This window comes from Parasteatoda tepidariorum, chromosome 8 (assembly GCF_043381705.1).
Source record: "Parasteatoda tepidariorum isolate YZ-2023 chromosome 8, CAS_Ptep_4.0, whole genome shotgun sequence".
Classification (NCBI taxonomy): domain Eukaryota; kingdom Metazoa; phylum Arthropoda; class Arachnida; order Araneae; family Theridiidae; genus Parasteatoda; species Parasteatoda tepidariorum.
In genome coordinates this window covers 87,380,524-87,404,123 of record NC_092211.1, presented here as the reverse complement: position 1 = coordinate 87,404,123, position 23,600 = coordinate 87,380,524, and the positions used below count along the sequence as shown (strand labels likewise).

The 23,600-nt window shown below is 27.0% G+C and overlaps 1 protein-coding gene across 1 annotated transcript; it reads left to right on the top strand.

The window, feature by feature from the left end:
* The first annotated feature begins 52 nt into the window (after positions 1-52).
* Positions 53-21,603, top strand: LOC107443182 (RAS oncogene family member Rab2). Its single transcript, XM_016056969.3, has 8 exons — positions 53-209; positions 2,234-2,305; positions 3,037-3,104; positions 5,576-5,658; positions 7,561-7,653; positions 8,473-8,584; positions 15,118-15,186; positions 18,018-21,603. The coding sequence occupies exons 1-8, from the start codon at positions 164-166 to the stop codon at positions 18,111-18,113; spliced, it is 639 nt and encodes a 212-aa protein (XP_015912455.1). The 5' UTR covers positions 53-163; the 3' UTR covers positions 18,114-21,603.
* The last annotated feature ends 1,997 nt before the right edge of the window (positions 21,604-23,600 follow it).

The following is a 23,600-nucleotide window of genomic DNA, read 5'->3' as shown; positions in this document are numbered from 1 at the left end:
TTAGCCACAAAAACTATTTTTTATCATTTAACGGCTTATCAAATTAAATTAGATCATTTTGCTGGCAACAATCAGATTCAGGCTAAGGACAGATTTGTTGCTGTTGTTGCTGAAAGTGAAAAAAGAACTTCCCTAAGAATTGTTTCCTAACAAAGACTTTAATATGTCTTACGCGTACCTATTTAAATATATAATTATTGGAGATACAGGTATTTATTAGATCAGAACTCTGAATGTTGTAATCTTTGTCTATATTTTATTCTGATAACTCTGACATATGTGTACAATGAGTAATGTTGTGCGTCATGCGTGTCCATGTAATAAATCTAATTACTATACAGAGATTGCTTGAAAATTGTTTTTCCTTAAAAAAAAAGTTCTAAACAATAGAAATAGTTTGCCTGATTTCTTTTAATTGGGTTGAAGGAACAAATACAATTTCATATAAATAATTATCACCTTATACTAATTTTGAGACGTAAATTTTATATTATATGCAAAAGATTTTTGTACTCTAAAATAATTTTATTTTATTATTGATAATTTTTAAAGCTTCAACAGTTGAATGGAAGCAAGGCTGGATTGCTCAGAGCCTGCTTTTGGGAATGTCCCCCTTTTATTTCAGTGTCCCTATTCATAAGATACTTTTTTTCTTATGAATATACTTAATGACATAAATATATTATACTTATAGACTTTTATGTGCTTTCTTGAATTTAAATCTATGATTGATTTTACCAATAAAAGGTTTAGCTGAGGAAAAAAAATCTAACTTAAAAAAATTTTGTTGCATCTATAATGCATGACTAACTTAATATTACTTAAAATTCTGCGTATTAATGTAATAATTTATAAAATTTCTGATACTTTATTTGAAAGTTTGTCTTCTTTGTTAGGTTCAAAATTTAGAAGTTAAAATTGAATAGCTTAAATACACTGAGTTTAACACATACATTTATAAATACACATACATTTATTGAAAGTATTTAAGTTAATCAGGTTAAAATGGTATTGATTTCATGAAAATTAGTAAGTTTCAAGACCAGCTAGTCTAAAAAGTTACTACTTCACAAATTGTGAAACGCTCTTAGAAATATAAATTTGAGGTTACTAAAACGTGAGAAACTACAAACAACTACAATCGTTAAGGTGCTAAATAGATTTTAAACTTGCACATTTTTAAAATAAAAAACAAAAACATGTTGAGATTTGCCTGGGGTGGCTAAAAGTTATATCTTTCAAGTTGGTACATTTCTATGATGTTTTTTTTTTTTTTTTTAAAGTTTTTTGTGTGGGGCATTGCTCAGAAGTTGGCAAGACTTGGCGATTATTCTGCCACAAATCACGATATGGAAATCTCTCCACAAACTAACATTCTGTTGAGGACTCCATTCTCTCCTTGTAAAAATATATGGGGGAATATGCATTTAAATAGTAGTTAGTTATAATCCTATTCTAAATCACTCCTCTTTGTGCAAAACAAAATTAATATAAGAAAAAAATAATCCTTTTTAATGACATTTAAAAAATTGGCACATAAGTTGAAACATTTGTCTGTATATTACGTGATTCTATCTTTAATGTTAGTTTAGAATTTTTAGATAGGTTGCCTAATTAATAAATCATTAAAAAGACACTCAAATTAGGAAATTTTTTTTAATGAGAGTGCTCATGTTTGACAAAGTCAAATATTGATTAGTCAAAAATTTTTGAATGTGTAATGTGTTCTGTAAAAAGAAAAAATTCTACAAATATTATATGTTTAAATTTAAAATTAGTTAATTAGCAATATATGAGTATGCAAAAGTAAAACAACTTGAAAAGAAATGTGTCCTTTAAAAAATAATTAATAATTTTATTAGAATATGTGCACATAAAGATTGTACTAAAAAAGAATTTAATTTAATATTTTGCTGATCAAAACCAATACGCACTACTTGCTTGCTACATTCATTGCTATTTGCTTAAAGTTATTGAACAATGAAATTAATTTATAGCGTATAATATAGTTTATATTATACTGTGTGTTGGATAAAATTTTGTGAAATTTTTTTATGATATACTATATAGTCTGACTTAAGTAATTAAATTTTTAATTTTAAGTAAAAAACCTACTGCTACCTAATTGACTTTTCAAATAATGTCTTAAATTTCATTTTCTTGAATTTTATGGTTTTTAATTATTTTTATGTATTATAGTGATTATGCTTATTTATTCAATACTAATTTGTAGGTGTTGGGAAATCTTGCCTTTTGCTCCAGTTTACAGATAAAAGATTTCAACCAGTCCATGATCTAACTATTGGTAAATTTCTTTCTTTTTTTTTTTTTTTTTTTGATCATTAAGAATTTATATTGAATACTGTACAATAATTTAGTAATTATAAGGTTGACCTCTTTTATATTTTATAACCGTTCTTGAACAGCCGACCCAGTTTTTTTGGTTTACGACTACACTAATGTTCAATTCCGTAGCCCTGTAATTTTGAACTCCAGAAGACAAGGGAACTCCTGGATCAAGCATTGGTAGAAATTTGCCTTCTTGGTGGTCTTTTTGATGGAACTAACCCCATTTGCGTTTCATGGAGAGTAAAATCACGAAAACCTCCTCCCACAGTTAGCCTTACGGCAAGAGGACTCTGACATTTCGTGTCAGCACCGTGGTTGGTACAAGCGGAGTGCGGAATCTGTTTCGACCAGTGGTCGCTAGGGTTCAAACATTGTTCACCTTATTGGGAGGTGAGCGTTCTATCCCCTGAGCCACCCTGGCTCTAAGTGTGACTTCTAGTAGAGTAATGTGTTTCATTGCAGGAAGTAGCTTTAATTCTTACTTTTTATTATGACCTTTGCTAAACCATTTTTTTTCTCCCTTGCCCTTGAAAATTCAGGCTATTGAGGATGTATTGTTTTAGCAATATTTATTTTTCCTTTTCATACAGTATTTATGTATTTAAATTTTTGTATGCTTGTTTTATCGTGTACTTGTTTCAAAATGTTGAATTTTAGCAATTTATTAACAGATTGCTTATTTTGTAGGTGTTGAGTTTGGCGCTCGGATGATAACCATTGATGGAAAGCAAATCAAGCTTCAAATATGGGATACAGTAATATAAAGATATTATTATTATTTTTAATTATTCTACTAACAATGTTAATTACCAGTATTCAGTTTATATCTTAATTAAAAGTTTTAATTAATATTTTAATTAATCTTCTAATTAATCTTCTATTGTGTAGCTTGATTATTTCGAAAATTCTTTAAATTGCTTCTTTCATTTCTTGTTTTAGTGATAGATAATCGCATTTAAAAGTAAAGATATGCATGTTCGTCTTTGTCTTTTCTTTTTTTCTTCTTCCAAAAAGTGATATTTCATTTGTTTATAAAAAGTATGGCAAACTATCTCAAGGATACCAAAAGGAAATTAAATACTCATTTTTTAAAAAATTATTTCAAAAATGTTTAGTAATTTCAAAGGATCTCCAACTTTTTTAGTATGCATGACCCATTAAAGTTATCTTTTTTCTTGGGCTGAAATATATTTTATTATATTATTGCTATTTAATTGAGCAGTTACATTTTTAATTTGAATAACTACTAAAATGTTGGTGTTCATGTAATAAGAAATGTTTCAATTTGATTGATTTTTCAAATTTTTAGATACAAAAATAAAAAGATGATCGACTATCTCCTCTTTACAAATCTTCCCTCCCCTATGAGTAATCATCAATAGTAGTGTTGAAATTGTCATTATGAAGAGCTGGATCCTAATGTTGACCACTTTGCCATGTTGTTATTCATAAAATTGCAGAGTCTTAACTTCCCTGACCACTTGGTCCATGAGCTATTGCAAAAGAATGTAAATGAATATCACCTGTGCTGCAAAATATTTAAACAACTGCTTCAGATGGTTATTTTCATTATCTACGCCTCCTCCAGTCATTCTTAGTTACTTGATAAATAAAAAAAAAATATTATTCTGTTCCTCTTGCTGGTTGTGAATTTTAGTTAATTGCTTATAATTCCTTTTTTAACATGACACATTAGCGCCACTAATAATAATTTAATGTTTTTAATAAGAACTAAAATTAGAATAACATATTTTGAGCACACAAACATACTGGGTAAAACTGAAAACAAACAAAGATACAATAGCCTTAGTTGATTACAGGTGGAAGTGAAAATTAAAAATAAATATTAAATTTTTCATTAAATTGAAATCTTAAATCTAATCTTTCGTGAATATTTTATGTGTTATGTGGAGCTTAGTATGGTGTGTAGCTTTTATAAAAAGTGCTTATTTTCGATTTACATTTTTTAAAAGCCCTTAAAGGTGCATCTTTCATTGAGTGTTTTTAAAAAGTGCTTAATTTTCCCTTTTCGAAAATTAGATTTTTTTCTTTACCAGGTCAATTTTTGCCCCGTGTTATACAAACGCGTGCTTTTCGCATTGTTCTATTCGACGTTTTCACAATTCATTCAACCACAATCTATTTTAGCATACCGTCGGTCCATAGCGTATGAAAGCGCCAATCATGTTACGGATTTGATTTGTCCTAATGTGCGTATAGTGAAATTACTGCACTCTCATGTGCAACTCTGCTGCATTTTACAAGGTATTCTCAATTTCTAGCTTCATTTTCCGCCCTGTGAATTCAAACCGAAAAATCTCTTGATCATTTTTCAATAGCTTATATAATCAAGAAAAGAGGTCTTTGTTAAAAACGAGTTATTTTATCACGACCATGAAAACTGTTTTGCATTTTGTTAATGTATATAGTGTTTAAAAATATTTTTTGAAGGCTTAAAAGGTGCTTATTTTTTGTTGAAAGATTTAGCTACGCACCCTGGCTGAGAGCATAAACTAAATAATTAGCATTATTGTGAGTTAAAAAGATTTCAAAAGTATCAAGATCGCTTAATTTCAAATATAAAAGCTCTTTAACTTTTAAAGATGCCTATTATATGGCATAAATGATAATAAGCAATCTCTATTATTTCCTTTAAGGCAAAATTCATACAATCTGTAAATTAATTGATAAAAGTAAATCTTTTGGTATCCATTTAATTAACATCAAATTTTAACAAATAAGGATTTTTTTTAATGAGATATTTGAATATATTTTTTAACACGAAACTGAAAGCACAAGCCATGCAATGTCAACTGTACAGTGTTTGTTGTGCAAAAATGCCTATTAACTAACAAAAATTACATTTCTTAATTTTCCATCATTCAAAAAAAAGCCTTTCTGAATTGCATATTTAGTATTAATTTTCCTACAAATAAAAGGGAATTTCAGAAAGCTTTGATTTTGTGCTTTCGAATTCTAAGAAATAAAAAAAAATTTTGAGAAGTCTTTTCTATTTTTGAATCATACTGTATTTTACTTAATTTATTTTGTTATTAAATCTCATAATTTTAATTTGTTGAGTTATTTAATGCATGCCAAATAAGACAAAACTGTCAGTTTTTAATATAAAGTTTTATTTTATTACTGTTGTTATTATCTTTATCTATTTTATTACTATTGTATTGTATTATCTTTCTGTTTTCTAATGTAGAACTATATTATTTAGGCAGGCCAGGAAGCTTTTCGTTCAATTACAAGATCTTATTATAGAGGAGCTGCTGGAGCTCTGCTGGTTTATGATATTACTAGGTAAAACGTTTAACTCACATAATTAATACAAACATGAGATCCTTCTGTAGAATCGTTTTTTTCTTTTTCGTTACCTATCTCTTTCTAATTTTTCGGTATTCATTTACTTTTTGTTTTATTTCTGAGGATTATATTTATTATATATCTGAACAATCACCGTAAATTTTGTGAAACTAATCATCATCAGGGCTAGATTAAAAATTCTTGAAAAATATCTTTTAAATGCAGAAAAAGAAACCTTTATCATCAAAAATAACCTGTAGACGCAAAATAATGCCATTTAAATTCTTTATGCCTTGTTTTATATTGTTTTCTTTTTCAGTTATAAGTTCTTTTTTTATGAATTTAATAAGAAATAAAATAAAAATGTAATTTATAAATAGAATGTCATGAATGTCACCTCATAAAGATAAATAAGGATATATTAACTGTAAGTAACAAACTTCGTAAACATCATAAGTACATTGTATTATTAAATCTTTTTTGTATTCTTAAAGTCAAAACGTCTTTCTCTCAAATGCTATATCTTGAAAACTTAGAATCAATACCATCATATGTTATAAGAGCATATATTAAATACATGACCCAATGCAAAATATACAATAAACTATAAAGGAAAAAAACTAATTCCCAAGCAAATTGCTTTTAAAAAAAATATCAATCAAAATTTATAAAATATGACTAAGAAAATGAGAAATCTAAAAAATAATTTTGAATTTTAATGCTCCCCTATAAAGGAGAAAGTAACAAATGCACCTATCATTAACATCGTAGCCCTGCTAATCACTAAGAGCTTTAAATCCATTAATTGATAAAGATTGAAATGAAGTGTTGGCAAGTTTTATTTTTCAGGTAAAGAGCCATTCACTGATTGATTTTCATAGAGCTATTTTTTGTCAATCACACTCTAATCAATTTTGTTATCTTAGTAATTTTATTTCTATATGGCATTATATTCTCATTTATTTAAAAAGTCAGTTACCAACATTCCATTATTAAAAGATTATTAAAAAAAAATTCTCCATATATTATGCATTTTGACTTGGATGTGACGATCCTTTTATTAAAAGTATAAAAAACTTGCTGTAAATTATTATTAGCTTATACTGCATTCAAATCAATGTTAATTTTCTTTTTTTTTAAATTTTTTAAATGTCCCCCCTTTTTTTGGTCCTTTTTGAAATTTTGTTCCTGCTAATGTCAACAAATTAAAAAAGGAATATACAAACCTGTGGCCATTAAATAGTCAATGTACAGCCCTTTGCCTTACAATCAAAAACTAATTGGAAAAATTTCTTGACTAGTTTAAGAAATTTTAACACTGTAATACAAACTAATTTCAATTTAGAGTAATACAAACTTTCAAAAACTAGTTATATAATAGTTACATTTAAAATATGAAAATGTAGAGGTACTAATTCAGACCTCAATAAGTTTAATTCTATCCCATTGTATTTTTTTAATATTTTTTTAACGAATATTTTCTGCTACCGAAAAATATTAAAAGAATTTTACTTTGAAGATTCATTTAAATATTGATATACAGAATGATAATTTTAAAATCCATTTTCATCAAAGAAAGTAAACCTTTAAATATTATTCTTTCAAAAAAGACAAAAGTGTTAAGCTTCATGTGTTTTTAAATATAAAATTATTGTTCATATACTTAGTCTTTTAATTTTTAGACTCATTGATATTGTCCTTATTATATTAAAATTTATAAGAACAATATTATTTATGTAGCTATTATCAATTGATATAAGAATTTTGTACCTTGCAGCCCTCTTAAAAAGTGCTTCTTTACTAATAACAAATAGCATAGGCTATGTTTTTTTTTACAAAATAGTAAAAAAAAAATTCTTTTTCATAGGTGATGTTTAATTTAGTTATCTATTTCTTTAGGAGAGACACTTTCAACCACCTTACTACTTGGCTTGAAGATGCCAGACAACATTCCAATTCAAATATGGTGATAATGTTAATTGGAAATAAAAGGTATTTTATTTTTGAAAAATGTAGTTATTTCTGTACTTATGCGTTTGAATTGCCCAAAAATGAGGAAGGATAGGTTTAGATGGTTATTAACATTAAATCTTAAAGATGTTGTGTAACTTTTGCTAACATTATAATAATTGCAATAGCTAAATTATAATAACTAAAAATTTTTAAACATATAGTTTAGTTATTGAGATTTTATTATTGCACACTGTACAAATCAGTGATTCTGCTTATTCTTTATAGCTTCACAAATGCATCAAGAATTGTTGACGGGACACAATAATTAAATACTTATAGATATTCTATTGATTGATAGAGTATTACACTTGATTTTCAATCTCAGGGGAAAGAAAATGAAACCAGCACCACTGAGTCCTACTCATATTAGCTAGGTTTTTGAAAAGGAAAAAAAAAGAACTTTTTTTTTTCATTACTGTATTAATATGAGAAGGATAAAATAATTTTCTTGATATAAAATTATATTGTTGCTTTTCCTCAGTGTCAATGTTTGATTAATTTTATGAAATGTAAAGCTTTGATTCTTTAAATACTGCTCTTTTTTGTTTTGACTACCAATTGGTAGAATACCTATAAATGTGCATATTAGATGGATAAGGAGAGAGAATTTATCATCTACTCATATATCATAGATTATATGTATATATTTTTATATATTTTGAAGACTTTTTTTTCCCCTCCACCTATGTTTTAATTTTTGAAACATTGTCTAAATTGAAAATGTATTTTATTTAACATAAAAGTATCATTTGATTTATGTATAAATAAGTTTCTTAACATGAATGGAATTTTGAATAGTGATTTAGAATCTCGTAGAGAAGTTAAAAAGGAAGAAGGGGAAGCTTTTGCGAGAGAACATGGATTGATATTTATGGAAACATCAGCTAAGACAGCTGCTAATGTTGAAGAGGTAAATAATTTTTTTGTTTTATTGTTAAACATTAAGCTTTTTAATTTCATAATTACCAAGCTGTAGCACTTTATACTTTAACTGATTTCTAATGTGGCCAAATTTGTACAAAGATTTTATTGCTCAGTATCTGCGTTGAAAACATGAGAAAACTGATTTTCGGTGCCGAAAAGTAACGAAGTTGTATCCAAACTTAAGTTGGGAGTTAACTGTTAAAGGGTTATGTGTATTTTTCAGCTGTTCCTGTGTTTGACCATGCACATTTTTGTACTTTATTTACTTGTGTTTTTTTCATGTAGTGCATCGTAAGATTAATGTATTTTAACAAAGGAAGTTTTGATAGACGAACACAAAGTGTGTATGCTGCTGAAAAATATAAATTAAAGTTGGATTGGTTAAATGAAACAGTCAAAACTGTTGGTAACGATCTATCAGAAGATATTGAAGTGAAAGTTTGTGACTGTTTTAGTTTAAAATGATTGACTGGCAATTAGTTTAAAATCATGATTATTAAGCCTTATATACTGATTCATTTTCTTTTATTTAGTTGTGGTCTAAGAAGTTTAAAATTATATTCAAGAAAAATTTAAATTTCACTGTCAAAATGCTTCTGCAACTTTTATTATGAAATAAAAAGATCTCATGGCAAAGTTAGAAATTTTGGTTTTATATATCTTATTGATATCACAGTATTACATAAAACACTCCCTCCCACCTCCCAGTGTCTGTGTTGTAAAAGCTCAGCATTTTTATTTTAGTCCACTTTCATACCTGATAAAAAATAATAATAATTTTTTTTTAACATTGCAGGCATTTCTTGTTGATTAGATAGATGTAAATTAATGTAGGTTCTTTTAGTTTGAAAAATAAAATTATTTGTAATTTTAAAAAAATGATAGTTTTAATAGTAAGAGTATTTACTTTTGACAATGCTTACAGAACATCTGTAATTATTAAAAAGTCTTACTGCAGAACAGTATAGATAATTCTGCTCCTGAGTTTTAAAAAAAAAATTGTTATTATGAAGAAGTGAGAAAGTTGCAATGTATGTGGTTCAGGGTTGCCAAGTTCTTTCTATGGGGGAAAAAACCACTATAAGAGAAATAGGTTACTTCCATCCTTAGTGGAAGAAACTCTTTCATGAGAGGTATAAAATATGAAACGAGGTGTGAAATACGAAATTTTTTTTAAGCATTTTATAAATGTAATCTGATTTAAATAACAGGATTAAATGTACAACCTTCATATAAGAAGTGAAATCTAACTACAGTGCAACCTCGAAAATCCGGACTGCTGGGGGATTTGGAGGGTCCGGATTTTAGATACCTTACTTAAATTGATAGAGTTATCAAAGTTTCGAATTCGCCAGGCCGATTTCGCGATTAAACGCGCGTGCGTAGACCTCCGACGTCATTAACAACTTAACATAAATGTACACTTTAAATAATAAATAAGAGACATTAAAAATCAAACTCCCCCCGTAATTGTTTTGATCATTTAGATAACATAATATTAGCAATTAAAACTAAAAATATAAGCTTTAAACGCTAGCTGAATTACAACCTATAACTGAAACAGCTGCTTCTAGACTGAACTGTACCAGCTAATACTAATCCTTTGTTGTTGGGGGTTGAAAGAACTTGTCCCCACCCCTAAGCTTCAAGGTCAAGAAAGAACCAGTTTTCTTTCTTCACAAAGGGGGAAAAGCAAGGTGGTAAAAGAATTCCTCCTCCCACAAGCCTTATCTATGGAAAAATATAGAGGGGAATCCCCTCTATATAGAAGAAAATAGAGGGGTATCCCCTTTGTATTCTTTGTTATCTATGCAGAGCTGATAAGAATGACTGGAATTTCCTTATCAGCCATTCCACCTTAAGTTGGCACTGGAGATAAAAGTAGGAAATGTAATACTCCGCCTTCGCTGTTTTGGAATTAATTGCAGTTTAAATGCGCTCACAAATATAAATAAATGTTGCATAGTAAGAAAAGTATATCTTGAAACATTCATTAGAAGTTTTTCATGTTTAAATGTATTTAACTTATAAATACCTTCTCAGTAAAGCGAATGTACAAAGAAGAAGGAGGTGTTTTAGTTTGGCGCTGAATTAGTTTTCAAGGACAAGGAATTGGCTCATTGGCTATGTTTCTGCACTGGTCAGTCCGCTTTTCCATTCGCCTTGGCTTTGCTTAAGTGTCCTATCTCTTGTGCAGTTCTTATTTCGTTTTTTTTTTGTATTTGATTATTTAATTTTCTAAATATTAACCTCATCTGTACAATATTTAATGAAAATTTTTTTCCCCTCAGAATAAATGAAAAAAAAAACACCCCTATAGACAGGTGAATATTATTAAACTGATGACAGTTGAGCATATTTGCTGTGTAGCTAATTCAACATGTGATTTTATTATTATTTTTTTACGACAAAAGAAATTTTTTTTTCGCTATATTCGATCTCTGCAAAGATTCAAATTTTGCGTCTTTTGCGCCATGTTTAGTTCAATTCATGTTTAGTTCATGTTCATATTTAGTTCAAGTACAATTCGCTTTTTATAGGAACTTAAATAATGTAAAAATTTAAGATTTTTAGTTTGTTCAATTAAAGGGACTTTTAAATATTATCTGAAATACAATTTCCATAATAGAAGTGTTAACTCGTTAGTTATAAACTAATAAAATGTATAGGAATTGAAATAATTTAAAAAAAGACGCAAAATTTGAATCATTAATTTTTTTTAAACATCGAAAGGTTAATTTAAACCAATCAATATTTTAATAATTATTTTTGAAATACAAAGCCCAAAAAGCTGAGAAATCCTTTCTCTTATGTAGAAAATATTAAGATATTTCAGTATCTGACAAAATATTTCGAGACTAACTAATTCTACTGTACTTAAATAACAAATTATACGGATTTTTCTCTTAAGCCTCCTTTCACCTGCAAAGGTCCTGAAAAGTAAAGGAAAGTTCTGATATTTCAAAATATGTATTTTCTTTTGAAGAAATGCGTCTACCCATCCAAATAGAATTTCGCCTGATGAGAAATTGTGGATTGAATTCAATTCAGGGCTACCCCACAAAGAGTTTGTAGAAGGAACTGTCAACTGTTAAAATATTAAATGAATAACATGATAACCACCAGGATAGGTTGTTATCATGTTATTCAAAGAGTTCCTGTTTTGAGTCTAAGAGGGTGGGATATAGCAGCTGAAAACATGGGGGGAGGGCGAACAAACAGTACGCCCCCCCCCCATATGGATAATATTAATTATTTTTTTCAGGTAAGTTCTTTAGTCTCTTAGAAGCAAATATATTTCAGAAAAAAAAATTTATAGTAAAAAAAAAGAACAGTAAATATTAAAAAAACATAGGTATGATATTTTTCATGATCAATGATTTCCTGCCTATGTTGACTTTTTCTTCCCCAACAAAACACCAATGAGGGATAAATTAATGTACATTAATCTACAAAAAATAAGCATATAAAAATAAATATTTAAAACAAAGTATTTATGCGCATCTATGCATTTCGTTTTTTTTTTACTTAGATTTCAGCAAAAAAGAATCTTGTCAAATATATTTTTTTCTGTTTAAAATTAGCTTCGTTTAATTAAAAAATTATAATAAGGAAAAAAAACAGTAAGTATTATAAAACATAAGTATGATCTTTTTCATGATCAATAATTTCCAGCCTATGCTGACTTTTCCTTCCCCAACAAATCACCGATGTGGGATAAATTAATGTACATTAATCTACAAAAAATAAGAATAAGAATATAAAAATAAATATTTAAAACAAAGTATTTTTGCGCATCTATGCATTTCTTTTTTCTTTTTTTTTTACTTAGATTTCAGCAAAAAAGAATATTTTTAAATATATATATTTTTTTCTGTTTAAAATTAGTTTCGTTTAGTTAAAAAATCATAATAAGAAAATCTGCTTTTTAAATACTAATTAAGAAATCAGCTTACAACTAGTATCTTAAAATAATAATTATGAGAAATGCTCTAAAAAATCGTGCTCTTTTCCGTATTCTGTACAAAATTTTAGTACGATTCTTGGTTTAAAAAAAAAAAAAAACTGCGTTTTGCTTTCTTAAACGCCAATACTGGCCACTTTCTCTCCCTTTGTTGCTACAATCCGGTCTACCTACCTTTCTCTCCAGTGCCAACTTAAGGTGGAATGGACTATATGAGCTTTCATCCACTCCCCAGCCCTACCTCTTCATTTTTGGAGTAGACATGTGGTTTTGTGCTTTTACATTCAGATTTTTATTTTAGGAGTTTTTTTTGTTTGGAAATTTGTTTTTGAGGAACTGGATGTAAGAGTCCGGATTTTAGAGATTTCCGGATTACAGAAGTCCGGATTTTAGAGATTTCCGGATTACAGAAATCCGGATTTTCGAGGTCGTACTGTACTTCTTTCAATATTTTACATAAAAGAGTATAGTAAAACCTAATTTTATAATTCTCTATAGAATTTTTAAAATATCATTATAAATTTTGTCAATGTTATTAAATTAACAAACTTCATACTTAGCATACTAATTTTTAAAATCAAATACTTTTATACAAATCAAATACTTTCAATACTTAAATAATATGTATGATATATACATAGATTTTAAAATTCTGTACAAATCTAAACTAAATATCAAAAGTTTTTTACAGTATCTGTGAAAAACTTTCTGGTACTATATTAATTTGTTTAAATTTTAATTAATTTCATAATACTAATCGCTAATTTTATAATATGAGTCATTTTTAGTTTCTTCCACTTCCCCTGAAATGAAGGGATAGGTTTGCTCTGGATGAAATCCTAATCATGACTTGGTTGCAGATATCTTTTTCTTTCTAAAAGTTAAAACTAATTATTTTTTTAACTGTGTATTTATTAAAAGTCTGAGTTTGAAATTAAATATTTATTAGAATTGCATATTTTGAGTTATTGTGTTCAACATCGTACTGCAAACTTAGTAAGTGGCTCGTAAAATAATCATAGACAGAAAAAGAATACTCTGCTTTGTCAAGCTCGTTATTATCACACCATTATTGGACTCGTTGCCATACCTGCCAACATGTACAGTTTTGCCGTGCAAGGTACGGTATTTTATCCAATTGTGCGGTCGTTTGTGCAAGTGTTGAAATTCTACTGCTGCATATTTATTTACTATTCTTACATATTTTAAGTTGAAAAAAATTAAAATAACAATCTTTTGTAAATTACAAATTAAAAGATTTACAAATTTTAATACCAATTATGAAACTCTTCACTTAAAAAATGAGTCAGAGACAAGTTGTAATCGGGTTGTTTTTGGGAGCCAATCACTTGAAAGGCAGATTATCGGTATCCAATAAGAGTGGATATGTGCCTCTGCAAAATGAGCTAGTTGGACCTCTGATATATGGGATCACATAACTGCGGCCGTCAATATGGGTGAATAATCATTGCTAACTCGTCTGGAGTAATATGGGCCGATGTGTATTCTGCATCATACATTGTAGATCTCAATCTATCTTGTGTCACAGATCATGCGGGGCCAATTATTTAGGAAAATGTTCCCTGTAAGAGATGTTGCAAAAAAAATATGGTGCTGAACGAACAAAAATTGCTGCTATTATGTCAGAAATAGCAGATGTTGTAAATGCTTCCATTGTTGAATCTCTTCAGAAACAAATGTATGCTGTAGCTACTTATAGCAGCAATGGTACTTTATCCTATATTTGTGTCTTGCGTTAACGCAAAAGCCAGCGAAGTCAAGGTATCGCTGCTTGAATTTAGATGAACAATCTACCTATTAATGGGGTATTATTGTATAGTTTGTTAATGAGTTATAATTTCCCTTTGATCTTTTCCTTTCGCTCTTGTAAACACAGTGGATTAAACTTGCTGAGAAATGATTTTCAATTTAATGTTAAAATATTGTTATTAGAAAATAGTATAAAATTTTTCTTAACTTTATGTGTTTCTGAAATGTCTTGCATTTGTGTGTCAATTGAACCGGCAACTTAATAACCTGCTATTTTCTGTTCGTTTTGCTATTTTCTTTTCTCTGTGTCTTACCATTGTTTTCTTTTTCTCGTGGAGATATTATCCATTTTTCTTCTTCACTTATAGTTTGGTCAAAATGTATGAATTTAGCTGATTGCATTTTGAGGACTTTAGTTAAAGATAGTTTTCTATTTAAAAAGAACAGTATACGCATAGTATGGTACTTCAGTGTATTTGGTGCAAAATGGGATGAGAAAATATTTCTTAAGCATTGAAAACTTGCTTGAATAGTATGGGTAACTCTATTCATTGATTAATTTTGTTTTTAGGCTTTCCTCAATACTGCTTCTTACAAGGTTATTATCTATTTTTTCTCCCTGGTCTTTAAAAATTTGTCTTTCATTTTGAGCATCATATAAACCTCTGGTTGAAGAATGGTTGTATTTTTATAGTTATTTTTATGAAAATAAAGATATGATAAAGTATTTCAGTATATCTGTAAAATGGTATGTGTAAATTATATTCATTATTTTTTGTATTTAGGCTTTCATAAATACGGCTAAGGAAATATATGAGAAAATTCAAGAAGGAGTTTTCGACATCAACAATGAGGTATAATTAAATTTTTCTTTTAACATTTTTTCTTGTTACATTTGAATGATCAATTCGCAGGCTACACCTTGATACCAACTATTAATTGAAAACACTACTTAACATGTGAAGAAGAAAAAATTTAAAATGCTTTTCAAACTACAGTACACTTTTGATATCTCAAAAACCTTGTTATGTCAAAAAAAAAAAAAAAAAAAACTTTTTCTCTTGGCATTATATATGCACCTAATGTTAATTTGAATACCTATGTCAAAGGTCTTCTTATAAAATGTTGTTATGTTGAATATTTTTCAAAATAGAAAATGAATTTTTTCAGAAAAATCATATGAATTTAATGTAAACCATTTATTTTCTATGTAATGTATAATTATTTTTGTCCTTAACTATAAAATTAAAATTATCATTTTTGTATTTAGACTTCAACTATAGACTTCAACTATACATACATATTTAATAGTGATTATTCTTATGTTTCATGACTCTACTTATTAATGTAATATTTTAGAATATATTCTAAGTCTATTCTAAAAATATATTCGAAAAATATATTCTTTGTAGATATTTAGTTCTGAACTTGTTATCTCAAAAATCTTTTAGCCTCCCTTCAACTTTGAGATATTGAAAGTATACTGTAATTATAAAGTTTTAAAAAACAATAAGATAACTGACATTTAAATTATAAAGTGTAAAGGTACTGATTCAAGGTGTTTAAGATTTGAATGTATCAAACCACAATTTCTTTTTACACATTTTCTTTAACCATAACTGGTTAAAGGCAAATGATTATTTAAAAATTAAAACAAAGATTTATTTACTAAAAAAAGCTTTCTACAGCCATGTTTTGCTATAAATGTTTATTTTTATTCCTTAAATTTTCTATAAATAAATATATGTTTCGTTGATTTCAATGTTAAATTTATTTTTGTTTATTTTCATAAAACATTTTTAATGTATAAAACAATAAAAAAAATTTAAATAGAAGAAATTAGCAACTTTTAAAGAAATTTTTACATTTATTATAAATTGTTAATTCACAAATAAATTTTTAAATTGTGCTTAAAATAACACTAAGTCTTAGTCATGAAGATCTAATTTTTCCCCCAAGTTTCCTCAGGAAATAGATTCTGTTTGAACTATTGTGTTTAAAGATTCAAGTTAGCTTAAATATAAGTTATAAATAACTGAATAGAAATAATAGAATTTAATGAAGAAAAAAATCAAATATCATTGGCATCAAAATAAATAAAAAAAATTTAATCAACTAATATTTTCAGATTTATTTTTTAAAAATGTTTATTTTTAGGCAATTTTTTTAGCGTCCATTAAATTGCAAGAAAAAATTCAAAAGCTAGCTTTATTAGTATGAATTATAATCTTTTTGGCTGTTTTTTGTAAAGACCTCTTTTTTACTCAAAATCACACTTCGGTAGTCACAGACCAATTATAAACCAATTATGCTTTCAAACTCTGATATAACAATAAGCAAGTTGGTTAAGTTTTATCCGATAATTCTTTATCTCTACAGTATATTGAAGCTAAGAAATAAAAAACTTGCTCGTTTTTCAGTTAAAAAATTGCTATTCTAAGAGATAATTGGAAAAATTTTGCTACCAACCATTTGTAGCATTTTTAACAATTTACCAAAAATTTTACATTTTAAACAATTAAAAAAACTGCTGATATTATTGATGTATGGCATTTCTTTTGAGACACTTTTGAAAATATGTTAAATATTTTTAGATTCATTTGATTTTGGATAAACAAGTGTGAAATAAAGTAATTTGTAGAATATTTCAAAAAATGCATAATAATTTTATACTTAAATGCTCATGGGGTGAATTTTTGACGAAAAAAGTGATGGGGTAGCCAGTGGCTGACAGTTTTTTGTTACACTTGGTTGGCCTGTGGGAACTGTTAGTTTTATCTTTTAAGGCAAGAACTACTTTCAAAACAGTGTAGTCCATTAAGGCAAGAACTACTTTCAAAACAGTGTAGTCCAAATTCTTTGCTGTATCGTGGATGTAGTTTCTTTGTAAAATTTTAGCATAATTTTTGGCATTTTGAGATACATTCTAATTTTGTTATGAAGAAGAGATATTTATCCCAGAAAAATAAACAGATCAATTTGAGAAAAATTGATTTATTTAGAGAATATGGCCATAATTAGAAATAATGAAATAAAGAAAGAAAAGGATCAAGAGAATCATTTTCTTAACACCAAGAATTTCTATAAAGCTATAAATTCAAACTGAGAGGCTGAACCCCCCCCCCCCNTGAATTGTTCCCAATGAACAGTTGAGAGCATGGAAAAGATTCATGGTTGGCGATCTATCGAAAGATAAAATAGCCAAAGACAAAGCCAACCCCCGTAATCAATATTAAATTTGTAAATAATTTGGTTATGGCTAATTGTCAAAAAGACTGTGAAAATTAGTGTAACCATGTAATTGAAAAAATTTTATGGTAAGAAATAAAGAGTTATTTATAGATTATTATCTTTTTCGATTGAGTCGCGACAGTCGTTGATCAAGTTTTACATTTTTATTGAAATAAAAAGTTAGCCGTTAAAATTGATTGTTAAGAAAATAATAATATATTTATATTTGCTTTTTATAAAATGTAATAAAAATTAAATAGAAATATCTAGTATTAAATATAAATAGAATGGAATAAAAATTTAATAAAAAATCTAATAGAATGATTAAAAATATTTAAGAAATTTAAAAAAAATTTAAAAGCTAGGAAATATTTAATGCCTATTGTGACATCACAGTTATTTAAAAAAATTTCTTTTGTTGTAGAAATGATTGAATTGGGTCTTTTTATTGTAGGCAAATGGAATTAAAATTGGACCACAACATTCTCCCACCAACCCTAACATGCCGATGAGCGGTCAGGGATCAAACCAGTCTGGTGGATGCTGTTGAAAGTGCCCACACTATCACTTTGTTATGAACTTTGTAATGCATTCACTTTGTCAGTTTGATGGTTTAAAAAGACATTTTCCAATTACCCTCGTTTCTTTTAACCAAACTGAGTTGTGATTTATATAGTGTGTTTCAAAAATATTTAATTATTTTTCATCAATATTTCATTTTGAGGAAACTGTACTTATTCCTCAATAGTTAAAGATCATTATTAATAATAATCATATTTATTAATAACAATTATCATTATTGATAATAATTGCTTGCTAATACAAAAAATATGCAAAGTTCTATTTAAGAAACAAAATTTCATTAAGTTTAGCAAAATTTTTTAACAATAGCAAGTATTTTTCAGGCATAAATGCTACTGGATTTTCAGTATTTCTTGCAGATATTAACTCTCAAAATGGATTTAAGAAGAAAAAAAAAAGTACATAGAAAGCTCTGATTTTCTGATCTACTAACTAACTTTTTTTGTAATTTATCAATAAAAAGTTTTATCCCACTAACTTAATTTATTCCTTGTTCAGTTAGGTATATTAAAGCTTTTTTTGTTGTTCAGAAAAAGTGTAATTAATGGAATACCAAATCATTTTATTTTAAATTTTAACATTACTGTGGAAAACATATCCGTTTTATATTATTTCATTCAGAAATTCAGCTTCATGATTTGAGGAGAGCACCGTCACGGATAAGCGTCCCTGAATTTTTTCGAAAGTTTAATATTTTATTAACATATAAAAATCTATTTGTATATACAACATGATATTCCGGTAAAAAAAAAAAAAGTATTGTTTCACAAAATATAATATTGAGAAATGCATAAATAGTTTTAGCATTGTGCTATTAATTATGTATATTGATATCCTGTTCCTTGAATTTTTGGTATTTTATTATTATTTATTCTTGTAAATAAATGAAAAAAAGGAATAATATTTTAAATTTAACAATATCCTTTAAAAACATTACTGTAAGGTGATGCTATTGATTTCTATAAATTTTTAAGCATTCGGTAAAATAAAGAACAACTGGTGCCGGTAACCATTTTTAAAGTGAGTCCTTAATATTTATGTATTAAAATTAATTTCAAAAGTTTTTCTATTTAAACTACAATTTTGCTTTAAAAAATCTCCATAATTTGTGCTTTATAACTTTCTTTTAATACTTTTAAGTCTTACAATCTGTTTTTATCATACAATTTTTTTATTCATTGAATAGTTATAAAAATTTGGAAAAATAGTCTTTTCCTTCAAACTGTATATTTTGATATATTATACATAAATAAAATAGTATTTTATGTTTATAAAACTTTTAAATTAAGAACTTTTTGGTCTAATCTGTATATTATTTGTCTGTACTAAAAACTATTTTGTATTTAAGTATTTTCATGTATTTGTATGTATATCGCCTAGTTCTTTATGTGATGCATTACAAGTGTATAGCGTATGTATTTAAATAATCATTTTGCTTATCATTATGCTCTTATTAATAATTATTGACTATTGTATATTGTTTGATTTTTTGCTGATTAAGTTTCTAAATTTTTTTTCTAACACAATAAAAATCATTTATTACTAAAATGCATACCATATTTAAATGCAGTATAAATTCATTGCACTTAAATTTTGTAATAAAAGTTTCAATTAAATGCTCATCTTTAATGTAATATTTGAAAAACTTTTTTTATTTAAATCAAAATTTTCTGTTAATAAACTTTTTTTATAGTCAAAATATTTTTTCAACTTCCATTTTCACAAAAATTTTGTCTGAAGTAAAAAGAATAATAATCTTTTTTTAAAAGAAAAAGTAATTTCAAAAGAAGAAAAATCTCTAATTTGGAATTTCATTACTAATAAGTGTGTTGAATTTTATTTGTTCTACATTTTTAAGAAATGAATTTCTACTTTTATAACTATTTGTTTTTTAAATACTAGTAGAATCTGATGTTTAATAGAATAATTTGATCTCAAGACCATCTCAGCCCATTTTTTGAAACCCTTGATTTAGGTAAAATTTCACGTTAGGCATTCAGTTTCTGAACCAACCCACATTTAAAATCTGAATTTTGGTTAGGCATTTGAATCTAATAAAATTAATCTAGAATCTTTGAATCTAGGTTAATAAAATCTTCAACAAAAAAAAAATATTAAGTTACATTACTTGTTTTTATTTTATATGATTCCATGTACCCTATTCAGTTCAAATTTATATAGAAGCATTCAATTTTTATGCAAATTTTTAAAATGAATAAGTGTAATAATGTAAATGTTGTAAATAGTTTAATTTATTTTGTTTGCAAAGAACAACAGTACATAACGTGTTTTTTGGTTGAGTTGTATTACAGTTAGAAAATAAGAAGAAAAAAAATTTGTGTATTGTTTTCAAAATAATATCATAAAAATAATACCCAAGTTCAGATTTTTTTTTATGCTAAAGAAAAGGCATTTTTAATTAAAATCACAGAAGTGTTTTTAGAGAATGCTAAATGGATGTAATACTTGAATAAAAAAGAGATTATAATGGTAGTGTCTATTTTATTAAAATATCCTATAATAAAAAGTTTTAACAAATATGTATGGTTTGTGTACTGTGAAAGTTTAATTAGCTCTATAATTAATAGTGTAATACCAAAAAGTGATCACTTAATGACAATATTAGATACTTCATGTATATACAGTTCTAAATTATTATTAATGTGTGCAGCATAAAAATTATTATCCTATTTCCATAGTATTATCCAAATTCTAGATTCAATTATGGTACCCAAATTTTATTAATGCAAATTTTAATAAGGTTTTGTGAAAAATGATAGATAAAATGCCATAATTCATGTTAAGTGTATGATGGGATGTTCCAAAAAAAAGAGAAGTGCTAGAGTTTGCAAAATAAAATGCTTCTAGCTGTGTTGCTAAAAATCTTCAGTATATTTCTTTTATTTATATTGGACAATTTTTTTTTTAACGCAGAAAATGTTTAATAATCCAGACTGTTGTCCAAATTTCTATGAATTATGGGGTTTCATTGTACTGAAAAATGGATTGAGGTGGTTTTTTTGGAACAAAATACTTCGTTTTTTTTTTTTTTTCATTTAGTTTTTTACAATGTTGATGTATCTGACTAGGTATTAGTTTTAATTTTGTAACTCTGAAATACCCTTATTTTTTAATAAACTAATGTAGTGTGTACATAATAGGCTATGCATACTATATATACATATAAAAAAAATTTTTTTGTATTACTTTATCTAGTCATTTGTGTGATTATAATCTTTCAATATGATAGACACTGTATGTTAAACTATACTTGGTTGCATGCAAGAGTAAAATATTCGCAGTTACTTGTGTTGCATCTGTACGCTCAGCTAATAAATGTATTTCATTATTATTTCCCTTTTTGTCAAACTGTTCAAATAAAAATAGGGTACATGGTTTTGAAAGGAAAAAAAAAGAGCTTGGTTGAAATATTCAATAAATAGTTGTTTGTATCCTAATTCTGATTGAACCTTCTTATTTTTACTTCATGTATTACTATTACAAGCGTCAAAATTGTTTAAAAATACTTTCAGAAAAAAAAAATAGCCATAGCTTTGTAGACGATTAAAACTGATCACAATAACTGATGAGATTGTCATTATAACAGGCTTGTCACTATAAGCATATGCAACATTTTTTTTTCCTTAATTGAATATATTAAAGCAATGAAATATGCTAGTTTTCCGAATTTTCCAGAGCATTATAAAAATTGTTTTTGATTTAAGAAAGAAAACAGTTTGATTTCATGTAGACAATGGCAAGATATGTTTGTGTATTGTGCTGGCGGAATTTCAAGACTCTTGCAAATGCTTATCTGGAAACAATACTATGAAACAGTCCTTTAATTACTATTTTAAAAAAATTTCTCCTGATATCTGTGTCTATTCAGAGCACCTCAATTTCTGCAAATTCAAGTACAGGTTTTAAATAATATATTTTAAGAATTGAAAGTTTTGAGTATTAACTTTTTTTTCAATTTAGTAATGCTAGTAAAAATAGCAAAATTCAACTGTTAAAAGTCTGAAACAAGTTGTTAATCTTGTTTCAGACTTTTGATCATCATCATTTGAAAAAAACTGCATTTCTGCTGTCGAATTTTTTTTTCTTAATATGTCCGATTACCAATAGTGGTGTTAAATGGATAAGCTTATTAATATAATTGCGAGTAGAATTTTGTTTCTCTTTTAGCGTTGAATTGTAGGAAACATTGTTTTTCATTTGTTGCAAAATTGAAAGCATTGTTGGAGGTCCATTTACTTTAAGTAATGGTTTAGTTTCTTGGTTTTCTTATTATTTATTTTTGTATTCGTTAATTCATTAGCATGTACATTATATACAATTTATTTTGAAGTAATTTATTGTTGCATGAAATTACTTATTATGAATTTTTTTAAAAACTTATTTCAATCTATTTTTATATTGAGAAACCGAATGCCAGAAAACTCTAGTTCCGAAATTTCTCGCTATCTGTACACTAACGCAAAATTAACCGTTAAACATTTAACAGATTTTTTAAATTCATTTCTGATCAACTTGTTCCTATCTCAGTTTGAAAATTTGAGTGATTGCCCATTTTTTTTTATATGTATGTACACAGTGAAACCTCAGTTAACCAGACACTCTTGGTACCTATTTATGGGAAGGGTACCTTAATAACTAAGTTAAACACCGTAAAGTGTTTTTAGAATAATTTCAATTACATAGAAATAATTAAATAATCTATTATAACTATCTACAGTGATATTTATTTAAGCTTTAAAAAATATTTATTTTCAACACAAAAAGAATATATGAAAAAGTTTGATATAAATAATATTTCTAGATGTAGCTACAGAGAAATGAATATGTTTTTCTTATTTACAGAGATATCCAAGTGAGTCATGTGGTCATTTAGTCCTCCTTTGATTTCAGTTATTAAGTTTACATCCCTAACACCTCTATATTACTTGATAGGAAACATGGTTAATACCTCCTGAAAGGTACAAGATGCACACACACTAAAAAACACATACCTGTAAGGTAGGAGGCCTGGACTATCAAGTGTCAAAATAGATATAAACTAGTTTGTATCTATTGAAGAGTTATAAACTAGATTTCTGTTTTTATTATGTTTAAGACCCAGCTGTGATAAATACAGTCTTCAAATTGACTAGAAGAAAGAAATTTTCAATAGGGAAGAGGTATTGAGAGCATTTAGGGTGTCATTTCAACTTATGAGGTCTCGTAACTTGTGTCTTCCAGGTGAAAAGATCAAAAGATGCTGCTGTCCAAAATATTTCACATGAGCAGTGGCATTCTCTCTCCTAAAGGAGACAGGAAAATGATTGATTCTTAAGTACTTAAATAGCTTAATAATGTTTTTAGTTGTGGATAAGGCGAAATGATGAAAAGTTGCATATTTTTTTCTTAGAATTTAAAGCAGAAATAGTTTTTTTTTTTTTTCAAATTTAGAAAA

Excerpts from the sequence above, each read along its gene's own strand:
- LOC107443182 (XM_016056969.3), top strand. The coding sequence starts at position 164 with ATGTCTTACGCGTACCTATTTAAATATATAATTATTGGAGATACAG. Across the intron at positions 210-2,233 it reads TATAATTATTGGAGATACAG|GTGTTGGGAAATCTTGCCTT; the intron begins GTATTTATTAGA and ends ACTAATTTGTAG. Across the intron at positions 15,187-18,017 it reads TTTTCGACATCAACAATGAG|GCAAATGGAATTAAAATTGG; the intron begins GTATAATTAAAT and ends TTTTTATTGTAG.